This window comes from Lissotriton vulgaris, chromosome 11 (assembly GCF_964263255.1).
Source record: "Lissotriton vulgaris chromosome 11, aLisVul1.2, whole genome shotgun sequence".
Taxonomy (NCBI): domain Eukaryota; kingdom Metazoa; phylum Chordata; class Amphibia; order Caudata; family Salamandridae; genus Lissotriton; species Lissotriton vulgaris.
The window spans coordinates 726,462,574-726,481,691 of NC_141699.1; the positions used below are offsets into that span (position 1 = coordinate 726,462,574).

Sequence of the window (19,118 nt, forward strand, 5' to 3'; positions counted from 1 at the left end):
TGTCACTTCTCCTGCCATGTCACTTCTCCGCCCATTACTTCTCCTGCCCGGTCACCTCTCTTGCCCCATCACCTCTCCTTTCCTGTCGCCTCTTCTGTCCCGTCACTGCTCCTGCCCAATTCATTCTGTGTAGAACATTGACAAATTACACAAGGGGGCAAGTTCCCCACAGTACTCCGTTTGTGGAAAGCTCCTCTGTTATGCCCTCCTCTTTCTTGAGCTCGCCCATGTGCTTCTCCCCATTTCTTCCCCACAAGCGGCCTCCGTGTTGCTTTCCACCAATCCTTGAATTAATTTTTCTCCTTCCTTTCCACTCTTGCATTTGTATCCCCTTCAGCTCTCTCCATCTGTTGCTCCTTCGTCCCTACTGTCTTGCTGCGGTGCCCCCCGCCCTCCCGTTCACTTACAAAAAAACCACACCTATGCACATTCATTTTTTTAGTTACCTGGTACAACTTGGATCAGTAATAAAAAGGTTTTTAAAGCAACACGTAATTTTGTAGGGGCTCACATGTATGGTGCGTGCGCCTATAAATATACACAGGTGGCCATGTCGAAGGCTTTCGTATTATTATTTTATTACTTTAGCCACCCTGCATTGAATCACTGATGCTGTGAAGCGTTGCTGAAAACCATTGCCATTTATAATTGCTCACACAGCCGAGACCTAACGGCTTTGTCTGGCACATGATATGCAAAAAGGCAGGCCGCGGGTGGGCGCATTGTCATTCCAAAGGGGATAATCAGACTCAATCGGAATGACAAGTCTGTGAGAGCTCAGGGAAGGACTGCTGTTGCCTCTGGAGCTTAAAAGAGAAGTGCGAGCCGCAGCAGGAAGCTGGATGAAAAAGTTATCGTTATAATAAAGTACAACTATTCTTGCCGTCCCGGGATGCTTCTTTGAAAGAAAGAAGTAGGGGAACGGACTGAAATATTTTTTTAAAGTAGGGGCACGCCATGCCCTTCCGTCCCTACCCACTTCTACCACTGGTTGGCGGGCCATTGACGAAGATTAATTAAGACATGATAACTTATTCTTATTTTTTTATTTCCTTATCTCTCTCCTTTATTATTGCTATAGTCAGTGATCACATACTGATGAAAAAAGGAATGGTTGCAGGCTTTACAAATAGTGCAGTCTATAGTGGCTTGTTATGGGTAAAGATAGGTCTATTTTGTGAGGTTGCTTGTGGATAGTTATTGTAATTTACTCATGCTTCTGATTGATCTTTATACTTATAGATTCCTCACCTCTGAGTATCCTAGGTGCAAGTATGCATGAGGAAACTTCAGATCTACATCTCCTTTGCTGCTAGGGGGTGCTGGTACCATCTCGATGCCAGAAGGCAAGTCATGGTGATGTCACTGGATCCATATAACATAATTCCCAACTCCCTGATTGACATCACTTTTGTGTTTTTCGCATCTTTTTACACCGGTCTGGAGCTTCTCTCTTCAATTCTCAGGTGAAGATTTTCACTCTCTTTGATGCAGTGCTAGGGACCATGTCCCCACCTAAACAATCTGTGTTTATACTAGGCCACCGCTGCGATGGATAAATATCCATTACCGACCTGCACAATTATTGTCTCTCATGTCTTGGTCCTAAACACAACTTGTCAGCTTGCAAACTCCGCCTTCAAAATAATCCAAATGCCATCAAGGAATGGGAAGCAAAGTTATTCATGGCCCGTGACCGAGATGACCATGGGGGAAATTGCCACTTAGAGATGTGGTCCAGGACAAGATCCAGGTCTCTCTCCCACCGCTCAAAGTTCCTCATCCTCTGCCAGATCATCAAGGGTAAAAAACAGATGCCACAAAAAGAACAAGTACTCCTCTTCTCTAACAAGGATGACATCTAGATGTATGTCCTCTCCTCATGCTTCACCCAACCCCCTTTCTCTCTAGAGCCAGAGTTAGTGGCAATAGCTCCCAGAGGAGTATCCTCTTTTCTACAGACCTAGAAGGCCATCATTTCAGACAAATGAGGCTTTCAAATTGTTGAAAATGGATATACACTACCCGTACAACATCAACCACCCATGTCCCCACCCAGCATCTCCTTCTATCCAAGAACCATCTAAGGATACTGTAGCAATAGTTAGAAGGTCTGAGCAGAAGGAGGTGGTGGCAGAGACGGAGAAGGGGCAGGAGCGCTATTCTTGGTTCTTTCTAGTCCCCAAGTAGAACAGTGGTCTTCTAATGACCCTGCACCGCAATCTCCTGAGCCTTTACATGCGCATGGAAAAGTTAAGGTTGCTCTCTCTGGCCCAGGTTCGGCTGGTGCTGGATGTGGAAGATTGGCTGCTGTTCCTTGACTTGCAGGACAGGTTGCTTTCAATATGCTGATCATGCGATCACACAGGAATTACCTGGGATGGTGGGATCCATTCACTACCACCTTGCAGTTTTTCGGATTGACATTTGCACCTCAAATCTTCTCTGAGGAAATGCCGGTGGTTGCGGTCTAACTCAGGAGGTCATGAATTGCTGTGTTCTTGGACAAGTGGGTGCTCCAAGCCAGTTTGCGGCAGTTGGTGGCACTTCCCCTGCAAACAACAGCATCCCTAATCTTCGACTTGGGGTTTTCCATCAGTGTGCCCAAATCTCACCTGGAGCCCTACCAAGACCTCTGTCCCTTAGGTGAATCTTTTTGCTAATCCGGAGAATGCCCATTGCTCGAGGTTCAGTACCTTTTTGCATCAGTTGCAGGGAGCCATGGGGGACAAGTTTCAGTTGAAGTGAAAGTTTCAGCTTCACTATATGTTTCTCACATACACTTACTTCCTTGGGTTTTGAGGAAGGTTAACCAGGAGTTAGCACAAATCATCCTCGTCTTCCTGGACAGGTCAAGCAAAATGTTATATACAGGCCTTTTGCACCTGTCCCTGGGTGCTCTACTTCACCTCCCACTCAGAGTGAACCTTCTCTCCCAATCAAGAAGTTCTACATCTCTGTCTCCAGGGCTCACATCTTCATGCGTGTAGATTGAGCAGAGCCATCTGAGCTTATTTTGGATTTCACCAGAGGTGATCTACATGATTCTTTCAGTCCATCACCCCTTGACAAGTCAGTCTATTCTGGGAAACTGAACACATTTATGGCATTGTGTTCCAAGCAACAGGTAGACACTGTGAAGACGACCTTGGCTAATATTCTACAGTTCGCATTATCATTGTTCCATGGTTGTGAGCCATTCTGTGTCTTCCAGACGAACTATCTTTATTTAAATCACTAGTGCTTGTTTGATTTTTTTAAAAGGCCTGCTGAACATGTTTCTGCCTGTTACATTTGTTATGACACAAAGAGGCTTAAACTTGCTTTTGGTGTTTTTGATAGGTGCTTTGTTAGAGCCCATTCATAGTTACTAGTTAAAATAGCTTACCTTCAAAAATATAATTATGGTTCCTGTGACCACAGCTCTTCTCAATAACGAACTATAATGATTGAGTGCCCATCTGCATTTCACACGCTTTTTCCTGTATAGGCGTGTTCTTTGAACTAAAGTGGCTTTCCTCCCTAATTTGGTGTTCCCACTCCATTTGGGGCACTGTGTCACATTGCCCAACATTTATCCCTGCCTCACCAGACCAAGGAGGCACAGCAGTTACATCGTTGGAACACCAGGAGTGTTATACTTACCATACTGACCACATCAGAGACATCAGGTCTGATGACCAGCACTGTACTGGGTACATGGGCATCAAGAGAGGCAAGGTGGTGTGGAATAAAACTCTGTCTAATTGGATACGGTTGAGCATCAAGATCTGCAATGTACTGGCTGAAAGAGAACAGTTTTGGGGAAACAAGCCCCATTTCACACGGACAAAGTCCTCCACTGCAGCCTTGGCAAGATGCATGCCGGCGGTAGATATATAAAGCAGTGACCTGGGCTTCCCGCCACACCTTTGACAATCGTTGTTTCACTTCTGAGGTGAAACGGGAGGCCATTTCACTCTCTGTTCTTCAGGATTTTCTCATTTGACCTTTCCTTCAGACTCACAACATGAGGGAGTACTGCTTGAGAATCTATCCTGAGGTGTGGAATCTGCAGGTAGAAGTATCCATCAGAAGGGAATGTTATTGACCGTTGTTAAGAATTTCTGATGATTACTCTATCTGCAGATTTCTCCTCAATTTCACCCTCCTAGCCGGTCTGAAGAAAGTTCATAGACCTTATAGTAAGATGGCAGGTTATTTTGTTGCATTGCATCTGCTCATTGTTTGGGATGTTTTTTTGTCTCCACCTTGAAAAACAGTAAAACAAAAAACAGATGAGTACTGACATAATGGCATCGGGATGGGCAATATTTGGCTCTAGTGATGTCTCTACAACTCAGCTTCTGGCGTCCAGATAGAACCAGCGCCCCTTACTGGTGCCTGAGAGCTATGCCATTAGTTTGTGGATCTATACTGATGCCTGGGATATTTAGAGATGATGAACCTGCAGGCAGCTAGAGTGTTCACCAGAAAGATTATGACAGAAGGTAAGTAACTTGTCCGTACCAGCTGCTTAGGTTGTCTTTTCCTCATGTCTCCTGAACTCATAGCAACAACTTCAAGATATTTATGAAGTAGTTCATGCTTTCACCTCCCCTGGAAATTGCAGTCTGACTGGTAAACCTTTGCAGGAGCTTTGTGACGATCTACCTTCTTTTCTAACAAGAACATAAACATCCACGAGGATATTAGCTGAGCCATATCTAACCTCCTGGAAACATATCCAGATCAGTGCAAGCAATAATTTAGCATGATTTATAGTCTCCAACTAGGTGACTGAAGCTGTTGCCTCAAATCAGGCTTGCCTCTTGACCGGTGGCCATTTCTGAAATTGTTTGTGCTTAAATTTTCCCGTCTTGACTTGGAAGCCATTAACATATCTGTCCAAGGGGCTTCAGTTCACAACTTGTGTGAAAATAGGGAGCTATTTCTCCACTTCTGAAAAAAACAGACCTGGACCTGGATGACCTGACAAGCTGAAGGCCTCACATTCCTGCAATGGCCAAAATTATCGAGCTACATTTAGCGAAATGGTAACCTAATACACAGAAACAAACAGATTTGCTGGACCTCTGCACACAACACAGTACTGATAGCTTGTGCCATTGACAACCCTCAGTCTGTGAGTGACCACATTCAGATTCCTGGACTTCTACACGTGGAGTTGAACACAGCTGTTGGTATCATAGATCTTCAATGCCATCCTAAGCGAATGTGCATTCCCAGATGCCCTTAAGGCAGGTGAGATTACTCCGCTTCACTGCCTGGGTCATCTCCAAGACTAGCTGCATCATTTATAAAACCCTAAACACCAAGAAACCACCTTACCTGGCAACCAAGTTTGCCATATTTGGATGAAAGTTCCAGGCTAGGTGCCTAGACAATGCCAGACTGGAAACAGAACATCGCAAGAGGAAAAACATAGACGGCACACCTTTCCTGTTCATGCTCATAGGATCTGGAACAACTTCCCTATCAACATCAGATTAGCACCAACTCTCCTGGAATACAGAAAAAACGCTGAAGTAAGCTCTCTTCAAGGAGTACAACCCCTGGCCTGACAGTCAACCCTTGACCCGAGTGATTGTATCTTCCTGTGGACCATGCACTCTACTGTTCTGTTGCTCTTGAGCTGGGTTCGTACTCTACAAATAACAACTCGTACCATTCTCATGGTCGATCTGGTGGGTCTTGGTCCAACCAGCCCAACTCTGAGGTGGTTTAGATCTTTTCATAAGGGCTATTTCAAAGGGGTCTCTCTACTCCCTTTTCATTTTGAAGGAATGTTGGTAGGGTGCAGGGTTTCTCATGTTCAGCCCTGGCCCCCATTGTATTTGAAATGCAGGTTCAACCTTCAGTTTAAGTATTAAGAAAGTTTGGATTTCAATCATTCTTCTATACAGATGATTCAGAATACCTGCTGAGCCTTGAATTCCCTAAAATCATTGAGACCCTGCCACTTAGGGCTGCCTTCTTGGGATTCAAGGATGGGCAGCTACTAGTTTTCTGAGACTTGACTGTAACAAAAGGGAAATCCTTATCATTGGCAGTCATCCTTTTGTATGGTCTAGTAGCATGTGGTCCGCATTCAGTGAGAGTTTACCCATTCCAGCAAAGAGTAATGAGTCTTGGAAACTGGTTTGATTAGGAGCAGTCATTCAGTTTACAAATTCACAAGTTCTGGACAACATGCTTTCAGCTTCCTCTGCCTCCGTAAAAAGATCTTGCCCATTCTTCCACTCAAGTCTCATGCCACTGAAGATCGCTCCCTGATCCCTCGACCCTTATTATGCCAGTGCTTTCTGTCTCAGTCTTCCAGATAGCCAGATCTACAAGCTGCAGAACATATATAATATGACAGGCTGTTAACTGTCCTGCACAAATCTGATCATGTATCCCCAAACTGTTGCACAGTAATCGTGGCTTCTGGTCTAACCGCTCATTCATTTTAAGGTCCTCTGCTTGGTTCACTGTGCCTTTTATCAGAAGGGACTCGATATTCTGTCTCAACTCCTGAATGCATGCCTCTTCTATCAGGTTCCCTCTCGCTGGTCACAATGACTCAATGCTAGAATAAATTCAGTGGAGGTAGAGCCTTTTGTTCCTGGGTCCTAAACTTCAGAAAAAACTTCTCAAACTGCAGCAGAATCCTAAATTCTATCTTACTTTGAATAAAGCAAAAATGTTTCTGTTAAGCCTGTAGTGTTATGATGTTGGTATTGTTCTTTCTTTTTTTTCTGTTCTCCCAGTGCCCCTGTCCTAGCACAAGGATAACGTTTGAGTGTACACTGCTCTTTCGCGGGGAGAGTGTGTAGCTTAAAGGCTAGGGCGGCTGACTTTGAAGCTGGGGAACCAGGTTCAAGTTTGGCTGAAGGCTCAAACAGCCTGTGATTCTGGACAATTCACTTAATTTCCCTGTGCTTAAATAGGAATGTGTCCGTCTGAAATGCAACTGGTGCTCATGTAAAGCGCTCTGATACCTTTGGGTCGAATTCACCTATATAAAACTGCAAAAAATAAAAGAAATCCAAATACACTTTTCTATCTCTATTGTTACTGTATATTTCATCTGTACTGTTACTGAACATCCATATCAGCCTTGCTGTTAAGAACCCATGAGATTTGGGATCCCTGCTGCTAATACTAGTATTTTCTTCTTTATTAACAACTCCACACGAGCAGTATCATTGCTAGTGTTGCTAACTCCCCCTGGAGCTGTATCATCCCTAAGTCTTACAAACCAGATGGAAATTGAGAATTCCTGCTATTACTCACTACCCACAAGGCACCGTTAAGTATTATTATTATTTCTGAACTTAAGTAGGCACAGTATCCTGTGATGGGGATTTTGTGCTAAATAGAGAACTTTGTTTTATTTAATTAGCATGTAATAGAAAGTATCATTACTAATAATCTTGCAGTGCTTGTTGGACAGTGACCAGGTCAAATGCTGTACTAAGCCCACTCATAGCAATACTTCATCCAGGCTCTTATCATTTCCAAGTAGGACAGCCTTCCACTTGCAGATCATACACTATGCATTAGATCTCCACCTGGTGTAGGGCTTGGATGATTGCAGGTTGTTGTCTTCTTGGAGAAGTCTTTGTAGTCATGATATAGGTGACTCCTCCCTTGGACAATACTGCGCATGGGCATCGGCTCCATCCTTAGATTTTTTTTTTCCGCCACTGGGTTCGGATGAAAGTTTCTCCGCTCCGGCTAGAAAAACTTTTCCAGCAACTGCGAAGCGCAAAACGTCCTCAAACTTCAAGAAACTACCTCCGATAACGAAGCAAAGCTTTTCGACGGCATAACTCCCATTCCTTTCATCGAAGTGAGCCGTTAGGCCTATCGACGCCGTGTGGCCTACACCACATGGAAAGAACTCCGTTCAAGAAATGCCCGAAATGCCAGGCAAAATTCCCGCATAGCGATCATCACGAGGTTTGCAACCTCTGTCTATCGCCGGATCACGAGTCAACCTGCACAGCCTGTGCGTCCTTCCGATCGAAGAAGACCATCCGGGATCGGAGGGCCCGTCGACACAGGATGAGGAGACCAGCCCCAGCAACGACGAGGTTCCGCTCTTTCCGAAGAAGATTCGCATGATCTCCAGATCGTATCAGGCAGAGGACTCGGACGACTCAATTCCATCACGTTAACCCGTGAGTACCTCTGCCCCTGCACCGCATACACTGCCCAAGCCAAAGGCGAAGGTCAGCACTCCGCCCAAGGGGCCCGGTCGAGACCAAGTGCTCCCTATTAAAACCATTCTTTCAACGGTGGGGGCACCCACACATAGACTTAGTTGCCACCCACGAAAATGCAAAATGCCCAACCTTCGCCGCCAGGTTCCCACACCCACGGTCGGAGGGCAATGCAATATGGATGAACTGGTCAGGCAGATTTGCGTACGCTTTTCCGCCTCTCCTCCTCATTCCACTAGTGGTACGCAAGCTCAGACAACAGTCTCTCAGGCTCATTCTAGTAGCTCGCACATGGGCACGACAGCCGTGGTTCACCACATTACTAGATCTCTCTCTGGTTCCACATCAAAAGTTACAGCTCACACCCTCGCTGTTAACACAGAACCATGGAGAAATAAGACACCCAGACCCGAACCAACTGAATTTGGCGATCTGGCTCCTAAAGTCTTAGAGTTTGGTTATCTTAACCTACCACCAGACTGCATGAATATCATTAAAGAGGCTAGGAAACCCACTACTAGAGCGTGTTTTGCCACCAAATGGAAAAGATTTGCAATATATTGCAAACATAATTACATTGATCCACTGGATGCTTCCATCCAAAATATAATTTGTTACCTTTTACATCTACAAAGGTCTAATTTGGCATACTCTTCCATACGCCTACATCTTGCAGCAATTGCAGCCTATTTAAAAAACAGACAACACCTGTCTCTTTTTAGGGTACCTGCAATCAAAGCATTTATGGAAGGATTAAAAAGAATAATCCCTCCCAGGCTGCCACCTTCCCCAGTACCTAAATCTTGTCCTTACGAGACTCATGGGACCCCCTATTGAGCCTCTACATAAATGTGAACTGCAGTTTCTCACATGGAAAACTGCTTTACTTGTTGCCATCACCTCTCTCAGAAGAGTAAGTGAAATTCAATCATTCACTATACAAGAACCAATCTTTCAAATACATACTAATAAAGTGGTTCTCAGGTCTATTCCAAAATTTCTTCCAAAGGTTATCACACCTTTTCACCGAAACCAACCTGTAGAGTTACCTGCGTTTTTCCAAAACCCAGACTCTGTAGCAGAAAGGGCCTTACACACGTTAGATGTTAAAAGAGCTCTGCTATACTACATAGATATAACTAAATCCTTTAGGAAGACAAAACAATTGTTTGTATCTTTCTCTCCTCCACATAAAGGCAACCCTATCTCTAAGGGTGGGATTGCCAGGTGGATTGTTAAGTGCATACAGATATGCTATCAAAAAGCTAAACGCACACTAACAGTTCCTCCTAGAGCACACTCCACTCGCAAGCTAGGAGCCTCTATGGCTTTCTTAGGAAATATACCATTAAAGGACATTTGCAAGGCAGAAACATGGTCTACAACACACACCTCCACTAAACACTATTGTGTTGATGTGCAAGCCAAACAGCAAGCTGCAGTAGGCCAGGCTGTCCTTAGAACATTATTTCAGACTACTGCAATGGATACAAGCGACCACCGCTAGGGGAGACACTGCTGCACAATCGATGCATAGTGTACGATCTGCAGCTCATATGCCTCGAACTGAAAATGCTACTTACCTGTATGCATCTGTTCTTGGCATGTAGAATTGCAGATCCGTACACGCCCTCCCGCCTCCCCGGACTTGTATCCATTCCAGTTCACATCTTACTTAGATGCACACGCATTGACATCCTTTTTCTCTTACTGTATCTCTACTAACTCCATCATTTCCCATCATGGCGAAAAACAATCTAAGGATGGAGCCGATGCCCATGCGCAGTATTGTCCAAGGGAGGAATCACCTATATCGTGACTACAAAGACTTCTCCAAGAAGACAACAACCCGCAATCATCCGAGCCCAACACCAGGTGGCGATCTAATGCATAGTGTACAGATCTGCAGCTCTACATGCCAAGAACAGATGCATACTGGTAAGTAACATATTCCTTCAATTCCACAGCTCAGCTTTGGCAGAGTGTACGAGCCTTCACAAGAGCCTGCAAAAAAATATTTTTTAAGCCAAATCTTCCTTATTTCATATTGTTAAGCTCTAAATGAGGGACAAATAGCCCACCTTCTGAAATCCTTAACATGTGATGAAGAGCAAGTCATTTGCACAATTCGAACTTTATCTTTTGGTTCTGGTCTATTTCAAGCCTACCCTGCTCTTCACTAGGAAACCTTTATATAATTGGCTTGATTTTGATAAGGCTTTATAAGCTGACATCAACATATCATACCGCAGATTTTTCTAGAAAATGCTGTAAAGAATGCAGCACATTTATTAAGCAAAGTCAGCATGGTGTTCCTAAAATGAAGCATCAAAACTGGGTTTTTCTGGCACATGTCCAAGTACAACATTTGTTTCGGATTGAAACGAAGCAGCTTTACCTCCACTACTTTACAGTGGCTCTCTGGGTATAATTTGAAGGTTACACTAGGCGTTGTCTTCTCCCTTTTTTTTTTGTATTTGTGTCTCATTTCATGATTTTGTTGTGTCTGCAGGAAAGAACTGACGGTGGAGGCCCGGGAACTGAAAGGAGAGCTATATTGCCTACCATGCCATGACAAGATGGGAATCCCAATCTGTGGGGCATGCCGGAGACCGATTGAGGGCCGTGTGGTGAATGCACTGGGGAAGCAATGGCATGTAGAGGTGAGGCTTATTCATCATATTGTGGTGCTAACTCCTGGTGTACTGACGCCTTTAGACTAATTTGCTGTGTAACGGAAACCTTGAACAACAAAGAATTTGACAGCAACCCCTTTACAGTACTCAGTTGGTTTCCAGACAAGTTTGTAAGAAATCGGGTTATTAGTTGGGGATGGGTTGAGGGGTGGGGAAGTAAGTACCTACTGCAGGTAACAACCACAATCCTTGTCAGTATGAACCCTCAAAGTCACTAAATTAAACTGAACTCAACTCCCTGGTAGTTTTGGCACATACAAGACCGGCTTAACTTAAAGGCATTGTTTAAAATATTTAGGCAGTACTAAAACAGTAATAAAGTCAAAATGCAAACAATAAAAAAGTTCCAATTAGAAATATAGAGTAAAACCTAAACAAAAGTACAAAATAATTACAAAAATACAGCCAGAGGAACCAGAGCTATGCTTGTTTTAATTGTACGTATAAATAGAGCCATTAAGTACAGAGTGGCTATAATAGTCAATGGTCGCAGTAGAACATGACCCAGACACAATTTGACAGTGCCCTGAGTGGAGATATACCAACCAGGTTTGTCCTGGGCAGAAGATTGTACATTCTGAATTTAGTTCTTTAAGTTTTAATCCACCACAGTAGTACACTTTAAAGGCTCCCAGGCCACCACGGGAGACTCTTAGAGGCTCACCGTGTGTATGGCAGAGCCTACAGCAGGCTACAGTCCAGGTCCAATTACTGCTGGTCAGCTTGACAGTTGCAGGAAAAGACTTCTTGCAGCTTGCTGTGTCCCTGTAGCTTTAACATGATGTCACTATTATGACCCTTGGAATCCACTTCTTTTTCCTGGGAGAACAGGTCCAGTCTTCAGATTCAATCCTCTTCTCTTCTTCAGCAGGTCCAGAAATGTTCAGAAGTGGGTGTCTGGAGGGCTCACATTTCAAGTCAAGTCAAACAGCTTTATTCGGTGACAACGAGGCAAACACCATAAAAGCATACTAACGCACATTTATCTAAGTGAAAAATAAAAATACATTCTGAATATATCTCACGTATAGAAATTAATTGATACTATATGTGCAAATTTAGAGTACAATGGAATATCACGGAGGAAATATAAAATCCATTATTCAAAAACTCCTTAAAATACAATGTACCACTAATTTTCCCAATAAAGTGCAAATGCATTCAGTGCAAAGGGATGCGGTCAAGAGAAGAACGGTGTTACTCATCATATTTTTCATACAACAGAGCATCCAGAAAGGCATATTCTTTTCTTTTCCTGATCTATTTTTTTATCTAACAGGTTACAGAACTTATGATTTTCATTGTATCCAAGCTGCATAAAAAATTAAACGCATCCTTATAATTAAAAAGCATATTTTTTAAAAATAGCGGTTTCAATACAGTTTTTCGAATATCCATATAGAACAGGCAAAAAAGAATAAAGTGCAAGGTAGACTGGGCGGTTTTGCCATCGCATGGGCAAGGGGGCAGGGTTCTTTGCCGTTTCTCTGTACTTGGAAAGGCAAATAAATAATGTAGGGAACTCAGCCTTAGCCTGGTCAAATAAAAACGAAGCTGGACATTCTGTACCAAGATGAGATATAACTGGGTACCGCTCATGCATGGGCGTTCACAATAAGCTACTACTGTTATGTTATGTTAATTGAATTTTTGAGCGCACAGCTGCCCCAGCTGTTCTTTTTTTCTCAGCCACCCTTTCCCTACCAAGTTCTATAGCTTTAAGATATCTCAATTTCAAGTCATTTTTGCTGTGTTCTTGTATGCTTATGGGATCGTCTATGCATATCTCACATTTGATCAGAAGTTTAGAAATGTGCCACAGCCATGGTATTTTCATACACTGATCTAGTGCTAGACAATCAACAATTAAGTCCTTTGAACATTTTGTTTCTTCCTTTGTCCATAAGCCTGAGTGCAGCTATATTGAGAATATCACTTAAATATGGGACGGACAATTCTTTGTGAACGATCATGTTTGCGGACGCACTGGGGACTGCCAACAGTCTTTTTAGGAACTTATTTTCATTAGTTTGGAGGATTGACGTATTTGCTCTCCCCCATATGGCAGCTCCATAATTAACTGCTGTAACGCACTTGCTTTCGTACAGACTTAAAATTTGTCGTAGGGGTCTGTTCCCAAGTTTTGCTGCGAACCTGAGAATTCCCTCAGTCGTTTTTAAAAACTTCATTTGACATAATTCAATGTGCGAATTCCAAGTACCGTTATTACAAAATAATAACCCCAAATATGAAAATGTCGGAGCTCTACATATCGGAATCCCACCCACGTGGTGCTGTCTACACTTTTGTCTCTTTCCCCCACATGACATTACGAATGTTTTTTTAAAATTCAACTGTAGGTCTAAGTTAGTCATGTATTGGGAGAAGTGTTCTATTAGACATTGTAAGCCGTTTGCAGTTCTGGACATTAAGACAGCGTCATCCGCATATAATAGCACAGGGGTGGGATGTGTTCCAACTTTTGGGGCATCTGCAACCAATACTTGTAAAAAAGGGGGGCTAATACACATCCCTGTCTAATGCCACACTTTACTTCAAAGTCGGGGTGCATTCCCCGGATTTTCCATACCATACCCTTGTAGTTAAATAGGTGTAGATTTGAGATAAGAAAATAATTATTTCTAGGGGGGCACCAAGCCCTCTTAAAGTTTGCCATAGCTTTTGGTGATTAACTAAATCGAAGGCACTTGTTAAATCTACAAAACATAGATGGAGAGTACCTTCCTTGGCTAACGTATACTTTCCTATTAACAAATCTAAATTTAAACATTGCTCCACCGTCCCAATTCCCCTTCTGAAGCCATACTCTGCCACTGTTAAGATGTCGTTTTCACTGGCCCAGTCTTCTAGCCTTTCTAACATGATTCGACCCATAATCTTAGAGGAGGAATTGGGGAGGGATATTGGGCGGTAGCAATTTGCCTTTTCCCTGTCCCCTTTTTTTGAATATGGGTACGATTATGCTTTCAACCCATGTAGTTTGCAAAGCTCCCCCCAGGGCGGCATTAAAAACTATCACTAGTATTGGTGTCCAAAAGTCCAGGTCATTCTTAAAAATGTCTATTGGCACACCGTCAGGACCTGCTGCTTTCCCACTTGCACTTTTCAGGAGAGCGAGTTTCAGTTCCTCTGATGTGACTAACGGGGTATTAACTGGGTTGACCTTAATGCATTTTGTATTATTTCGGTCTAGGAGGTTTAGATCATCTGGATTAAAAATACTCTTACAATGTGACACCCAATCGTCTGGTGGTACCACGGTATCAATCTTAACTGCATTATTGTCTCTAAAATACGGGTGATTAACTATCTTCCAAAAGAGAGTTGGGTCTTTCAGCTCTGCTGCCCGGTTTAAGTTTTCCCATGCCTCATTGCGAATTTCCCTTTTTCTTATTTCCAACGTCTTTTTATAATTTCTCCTGGCGGCACTTATTTTTTGTAAATCTCTAGGTTTTTGTTTAAGCGCCAATTTCAATTCCCCATTTGTTCTGGTACACTCGTGGTTAAACCATCTTTGTATTGGACTACATGGTTTATTCTTTCTTTTAATCCTTAAATCACCTCCTATTACTCCAGTGATGTTAGAAAAAGCATTAATAACTGCAGTGTTTATAGATGAGCCGTCCAAAGAAATTTGTAATTCTTTTTGCATTTTTCCTTTAAGGGTTTCCATAAATATGGAGGGGTTAACACCTGCCCATTTAATGGAGACACCATTATTACCCCGGGTGTCAATGTCAATGTTTCCATCCTTACCCCTTTGTTTAAATGGCGAATTTATTTTTAAAATCAAACTTAAGGGATGATGATCACTAAACAAACTAGTTTTTAACACAACTTCCTTGACCAGTTTTTTGCCATTTGACGATATTATAATATGATCTATATTTGAGGATGGCCTTGTTCCCACAAAGGTATGCAGGTTTTCTTCACCCTCTGAGTTAGTTGACTCTAAAATTGATAGATCATATTTATGTATTACATTATTATTGGCTTTCCCGTATCTATCATGTTTGAAATGTACAATCCTTTCACCAGAGTTGTCACGATATCCACATACCTCACCAGCTTCTATGTCGCATGTGACATGATTAAAATCCCCTGCCCAAATTAAAACATAAAACCCTACAATTTCCTTCGTAAAACAATCTAGGTCCCTTTCTAATGAATCAATTACAGTGCTCTTCGAGTGGTCAAAGACATTGTTATAGAAGTTTATAGTAACAAAAATATTTTTTCCATTGGAAGTTAACATTAAAAACTGATAATAATGTGAATCAGTAAAATTATTCCCCACAGTCAGGGAGGAGGCGACTGGAATTAAATTCGCCAAGCCTCCCTTCGCCCTTCCCTTTCTAGATGGTATTGCACTTGTACAAATACTTTGATACCCATTTATGAAAAATGTTTCGGTGCACCAAGTTTCCTGTAATAATACTACCCCCAGTCCCTCCAATGTATTTTGCCAATTTGCGTCATTTATCTTATTTTAAATTCCAGGTATATTCCATGTCGTGATTTTTAGAGTATTACTCAAACATGGTTCGTGTTCTGCTGTCGTGGGGTTAACTGGTCAGGCGCTATAATCTTGCTCAGGTGCGTCATCTTTCTCTCTCCCGCTTTAATTAAACTTGGGTACTTCCTCTGTCTCTCTTTCGCAGGCATCTATGGTATCGGCCTTTCTCACTTTTGATTTGGGGTTGCCGTTTCCCTCATTGGCATTTCTGCTGCAGTGATTATTGCCAAAGTTCGGCGCCCCACTGCCCCCATCTATATTACTAATATCAGATTTAGCAGACTCTGGATTATTTACTTCTGGATGTATCTTTATACGGCTTGCACCTTGCTTAGAAGCTATGGATCTGGCATTTAAATCACTTTGTGTTATGATATTTGGGAGAATAAAGACCCCCAATCTTTGGCTGTTATAATTTGGGATCAGCTCCCCCTTGTCCCCTGTGACTAAGTATACGGGAGTAAGATGTCTGAGGTCCGAGCCCAGTCAGTCATTTTGCGCTAGTGTGCTCAGTGCCTTATATCTATTGCACATGGGAACATTGCTAATATTAGGGCACAACGGCCAACCCTTGTTCCTTTGTATTCCTTCTTTAGGTAATACATTAGCTTAGTAAAAGAATCCCAAGGGGAGGACATTGATGAATCATTCCGTATTGTAAAGGGAGTTGCCCTTTCCAATATACCTAATCAAGTTTGGTGATCTAAAACTTAAAACCACATTATCCTCCGCCAAACCTTTTTCGGAGTTTCCCACCCAGGCGACCCTTCTGACCATCATGAAGTTGTTAGATAAATGGTTTCCAAGTCCAGTTTTTAGGTTTAAATAATGAAGGGCCTTGTTCTTTAGTGACGACCAATGTTCCTCCTCTTGTGCTTTCAGTCTTGGAACATTGGCCAATATTACAGTATGCTGTGTAGCATCTGGTGGGAGATCAAGAAAAACCCCGTTCAGTCTGTCCCCTTCCCTTCTTCTCACCGGGCCATTTGGTGCCTGCTTACATGTATGCATAGCACTGGGCGCTGATATTACTGGCACCGGCTGAATCAATGGGCGCACTAGGGTGGGGGATAATGGGTGCGTGTGTATTTCTGCTTGATGTTGTAGCCTGGGAGTATTTTCTTCCCGATTGGGCTCCCTTGATTTGGTTGGACATGTCCTGATGCGAATTGCTGGATCAATCGCCAAAAGGTCCTCTATCTTGGCTAGTCTCTGATCTATCACCTTTAGTCTTGACATAAGGGGATCAAAAAAGCCATGAGTTTTACTTCCATCTGGTTAAGGACCACATCATTGACCTCCGAGCTCCCGGAGTTTCGCACACCAGTCTGATCACTGTCAGATCCCTCTAAACCCACCCTATCTCGTTTCTTCTTAATAGGCGTGACTGGAGTCCCTCCCCTCTCAGCGAGCACGCACTTGTTCTTAGCTACTTTTGCGGCCTGTAAGCTGGATTTTGGGGCACCCCGTGCTTTCCTTTTTGTCTGACCATTATTTCCAGAAGCAACTGTTGATTTTTTCTGTCTAGTACAAACATTTGTAATGTTAACAACTGGGTTGGAAGGTTCACTGGGTTTACTAGCTCAGTATCCACGTTTGAGGCATCTGATTGGGGGCTATCTATAGTGATTTGATATGAATCTAAAGGTATAATGGGGCTAGTATTGTTGTTTAAAGGGGCGGTTAGTCCTATGAGTGGATTAAGGGGATCCAAGGAAAGTTGCTTTTCCGTTAACTTTATTTCGTGCATAAGCACGGATTCGGCTCGGTTGAGAAAAGCATCTAGGGTCATAACCCCCCCCCCCCCCTTTCCCCTTTGTGTGTATTTTTGCTCATGCCCAAACAAAAGGTATATCAATATAGGGGGCTATTTATGCCAGGTATCAGTTTTCTTTCACAGGTTACACGAGTTAACACCCCCCCTCAATCCCCAGACAAAATTTAGTAGTAGCTTGCTCAGAGTCCCGTGATAATGTTAGAGATAATGTTAGAGAGGGGGCCCAGCCCTGCCTCTTCCTGGCCCGCCGAGAGTTTTATGGGCCTAAAACTTCCCCTCCTCCTCCACTCGCGAGACGGCGCTGCCTCCTGGGTAGTGTAGTCCGGCAGCACCGGTCCACGTTGACAGCCGATCACGAAGGCGGGAGTCTGGGGATGGCCAGGAAACTTCGCTCACAGGGAGCACAGGGCAGCAAAGAACCAGAGGCTGGAGCACAAAGCAGAATCCCACAGGTAAGAGCGTCCCAGACTCAAAGATGAGGGACCACCGAGCTGCTTCCGTCGGGGGAAGGGGTGGAGAATGAACGAAGATAGTTCAACGCTTTATTTCCCTCGGTGGCATGAAAAATGGCAAATCGTAGTATGACAAATAGAAAGACGGCAAAAGCTGTTACTCGCTGCCACATTAGAGATGTTTTGCCTTGTTAGAAAGATTTTCGCGTTGCCTGGCAAATAATTATTAGTGGCCCGTGTGCTGAGAGAGTCTTGCGGGGGCTCAACAGTGTTCAGTAGTGTTCAACAATAATTTTTTTTGTGTGGCTCCCGCTGCCACATTAAACAAGTAAATTGCAGCCCCTACCTTACTAAAAGAGTTTCGCAGCTTTCAACCGCGTTTAGCAATGGTTCTTACGCCTTCTGCCGCTCAGAGGATATCGCAGTCAACCACCGCGTTCTACAATGGGGATTGCGGCTCCCGCCGTGTTGAGAATCTCGCGGCTTACCGCCCTGTCCAACAGTTTCTGCTCGCAGCTCCTACAGCGTTGAGGATCTCGCGGCTCTCTACTGCGACCAACAATTCTGGTTGCGACTCCGCTCCTGCTGCGGCTCCTGGGGGTTGTTTTGGGAGGCTCTACGGCTCCTGTGGCTCCCTGGAGAAAAGCGCTCTCGCAGCCACGCACACAGTGGGCCGAACCGCAGTGAGCTCCGGCTCACATTTATACCTGGCATATGGTAATGGGTGGGAATGACTCCTGGGACGCCCTACCCAACGTTGTAAAGTTTTGCGGGGCTGACCATACCCACTTTTGACTTTTCCAAAATGGCCGAAGTCTTTAAGTACACTAAACCTGGTCTCTGATGGCTGGGGGTGTGTGTGGAAAGGGGACTAGCACTATGGTAATCCTTGTGTCCTGCTAACACTAAAATCCCGTTTTAGGCAGTCCTTGTCACATTAACATTCAGAGTTGAGCTTTCATCAACCAGACAGTGGATACACTCAACGTTTTGTGTTATTCTGTTTCCCTCCTTTGAAGTGGCCCCAAATGTTATATGTAAACCCAGTAGACTTGTCAAACAGGCTGTTCCACTGTAATGTAAAAGAGGGTCCCAATGTTATTGGGGCCCGACTAGCTGGCAGGACATTCGGCCACAAATACTAGGGACCTATAGGTAAGTTAAATCAGCCATTTAGGTGTACACCAAGTTCATCTTGTTGAATAGAGGAGCACAGGCACTTGACCAGTGGCTAGCAAGGGTAAAGTGCACAGAGTTCTTTAGCCAACAAAAAATAGTGTTTAGCGAAAAAAGGCCAAATATTTGGGGTGACCGTGCAGAAAGGGCACATTTCCAACAAAGTACATCAGTGACATTTTCTGCCATTAATATTTATTAATATGCTTCACAAGTAACACATGAACACATTAATACTGTGAGTCAAATCTGTTGATGGAAGGAAAGCTC

At 43.6% G+C, this 19,118-nt stretch overlaps 1 protein-coding gene across 2 annotated transcripts in view; it reads left to right on the forward strand.

Moving 5' to 3' along the window:
• The window catches only part of LIMS2 (LIM zinc finger domain containing 2), a 354,252-nt gene that overhangs the window by 160,154 nt on the left and 174,980 nt on the right, over positions 1-19,118 (forward strand). For both annotated transcript variants that reach the window (XM_086943811.1, XM_086943812.1), the window contains exon 6: positions 10,723-10,873. In XM_086943811.1, the coding sequence (XP_086799937.1) occupies positions 10,723-10,873 (151 nt within the window). The remainder of the gene's footprint in view (positions 1-10,722; positions 10,874-19,118) is intronic.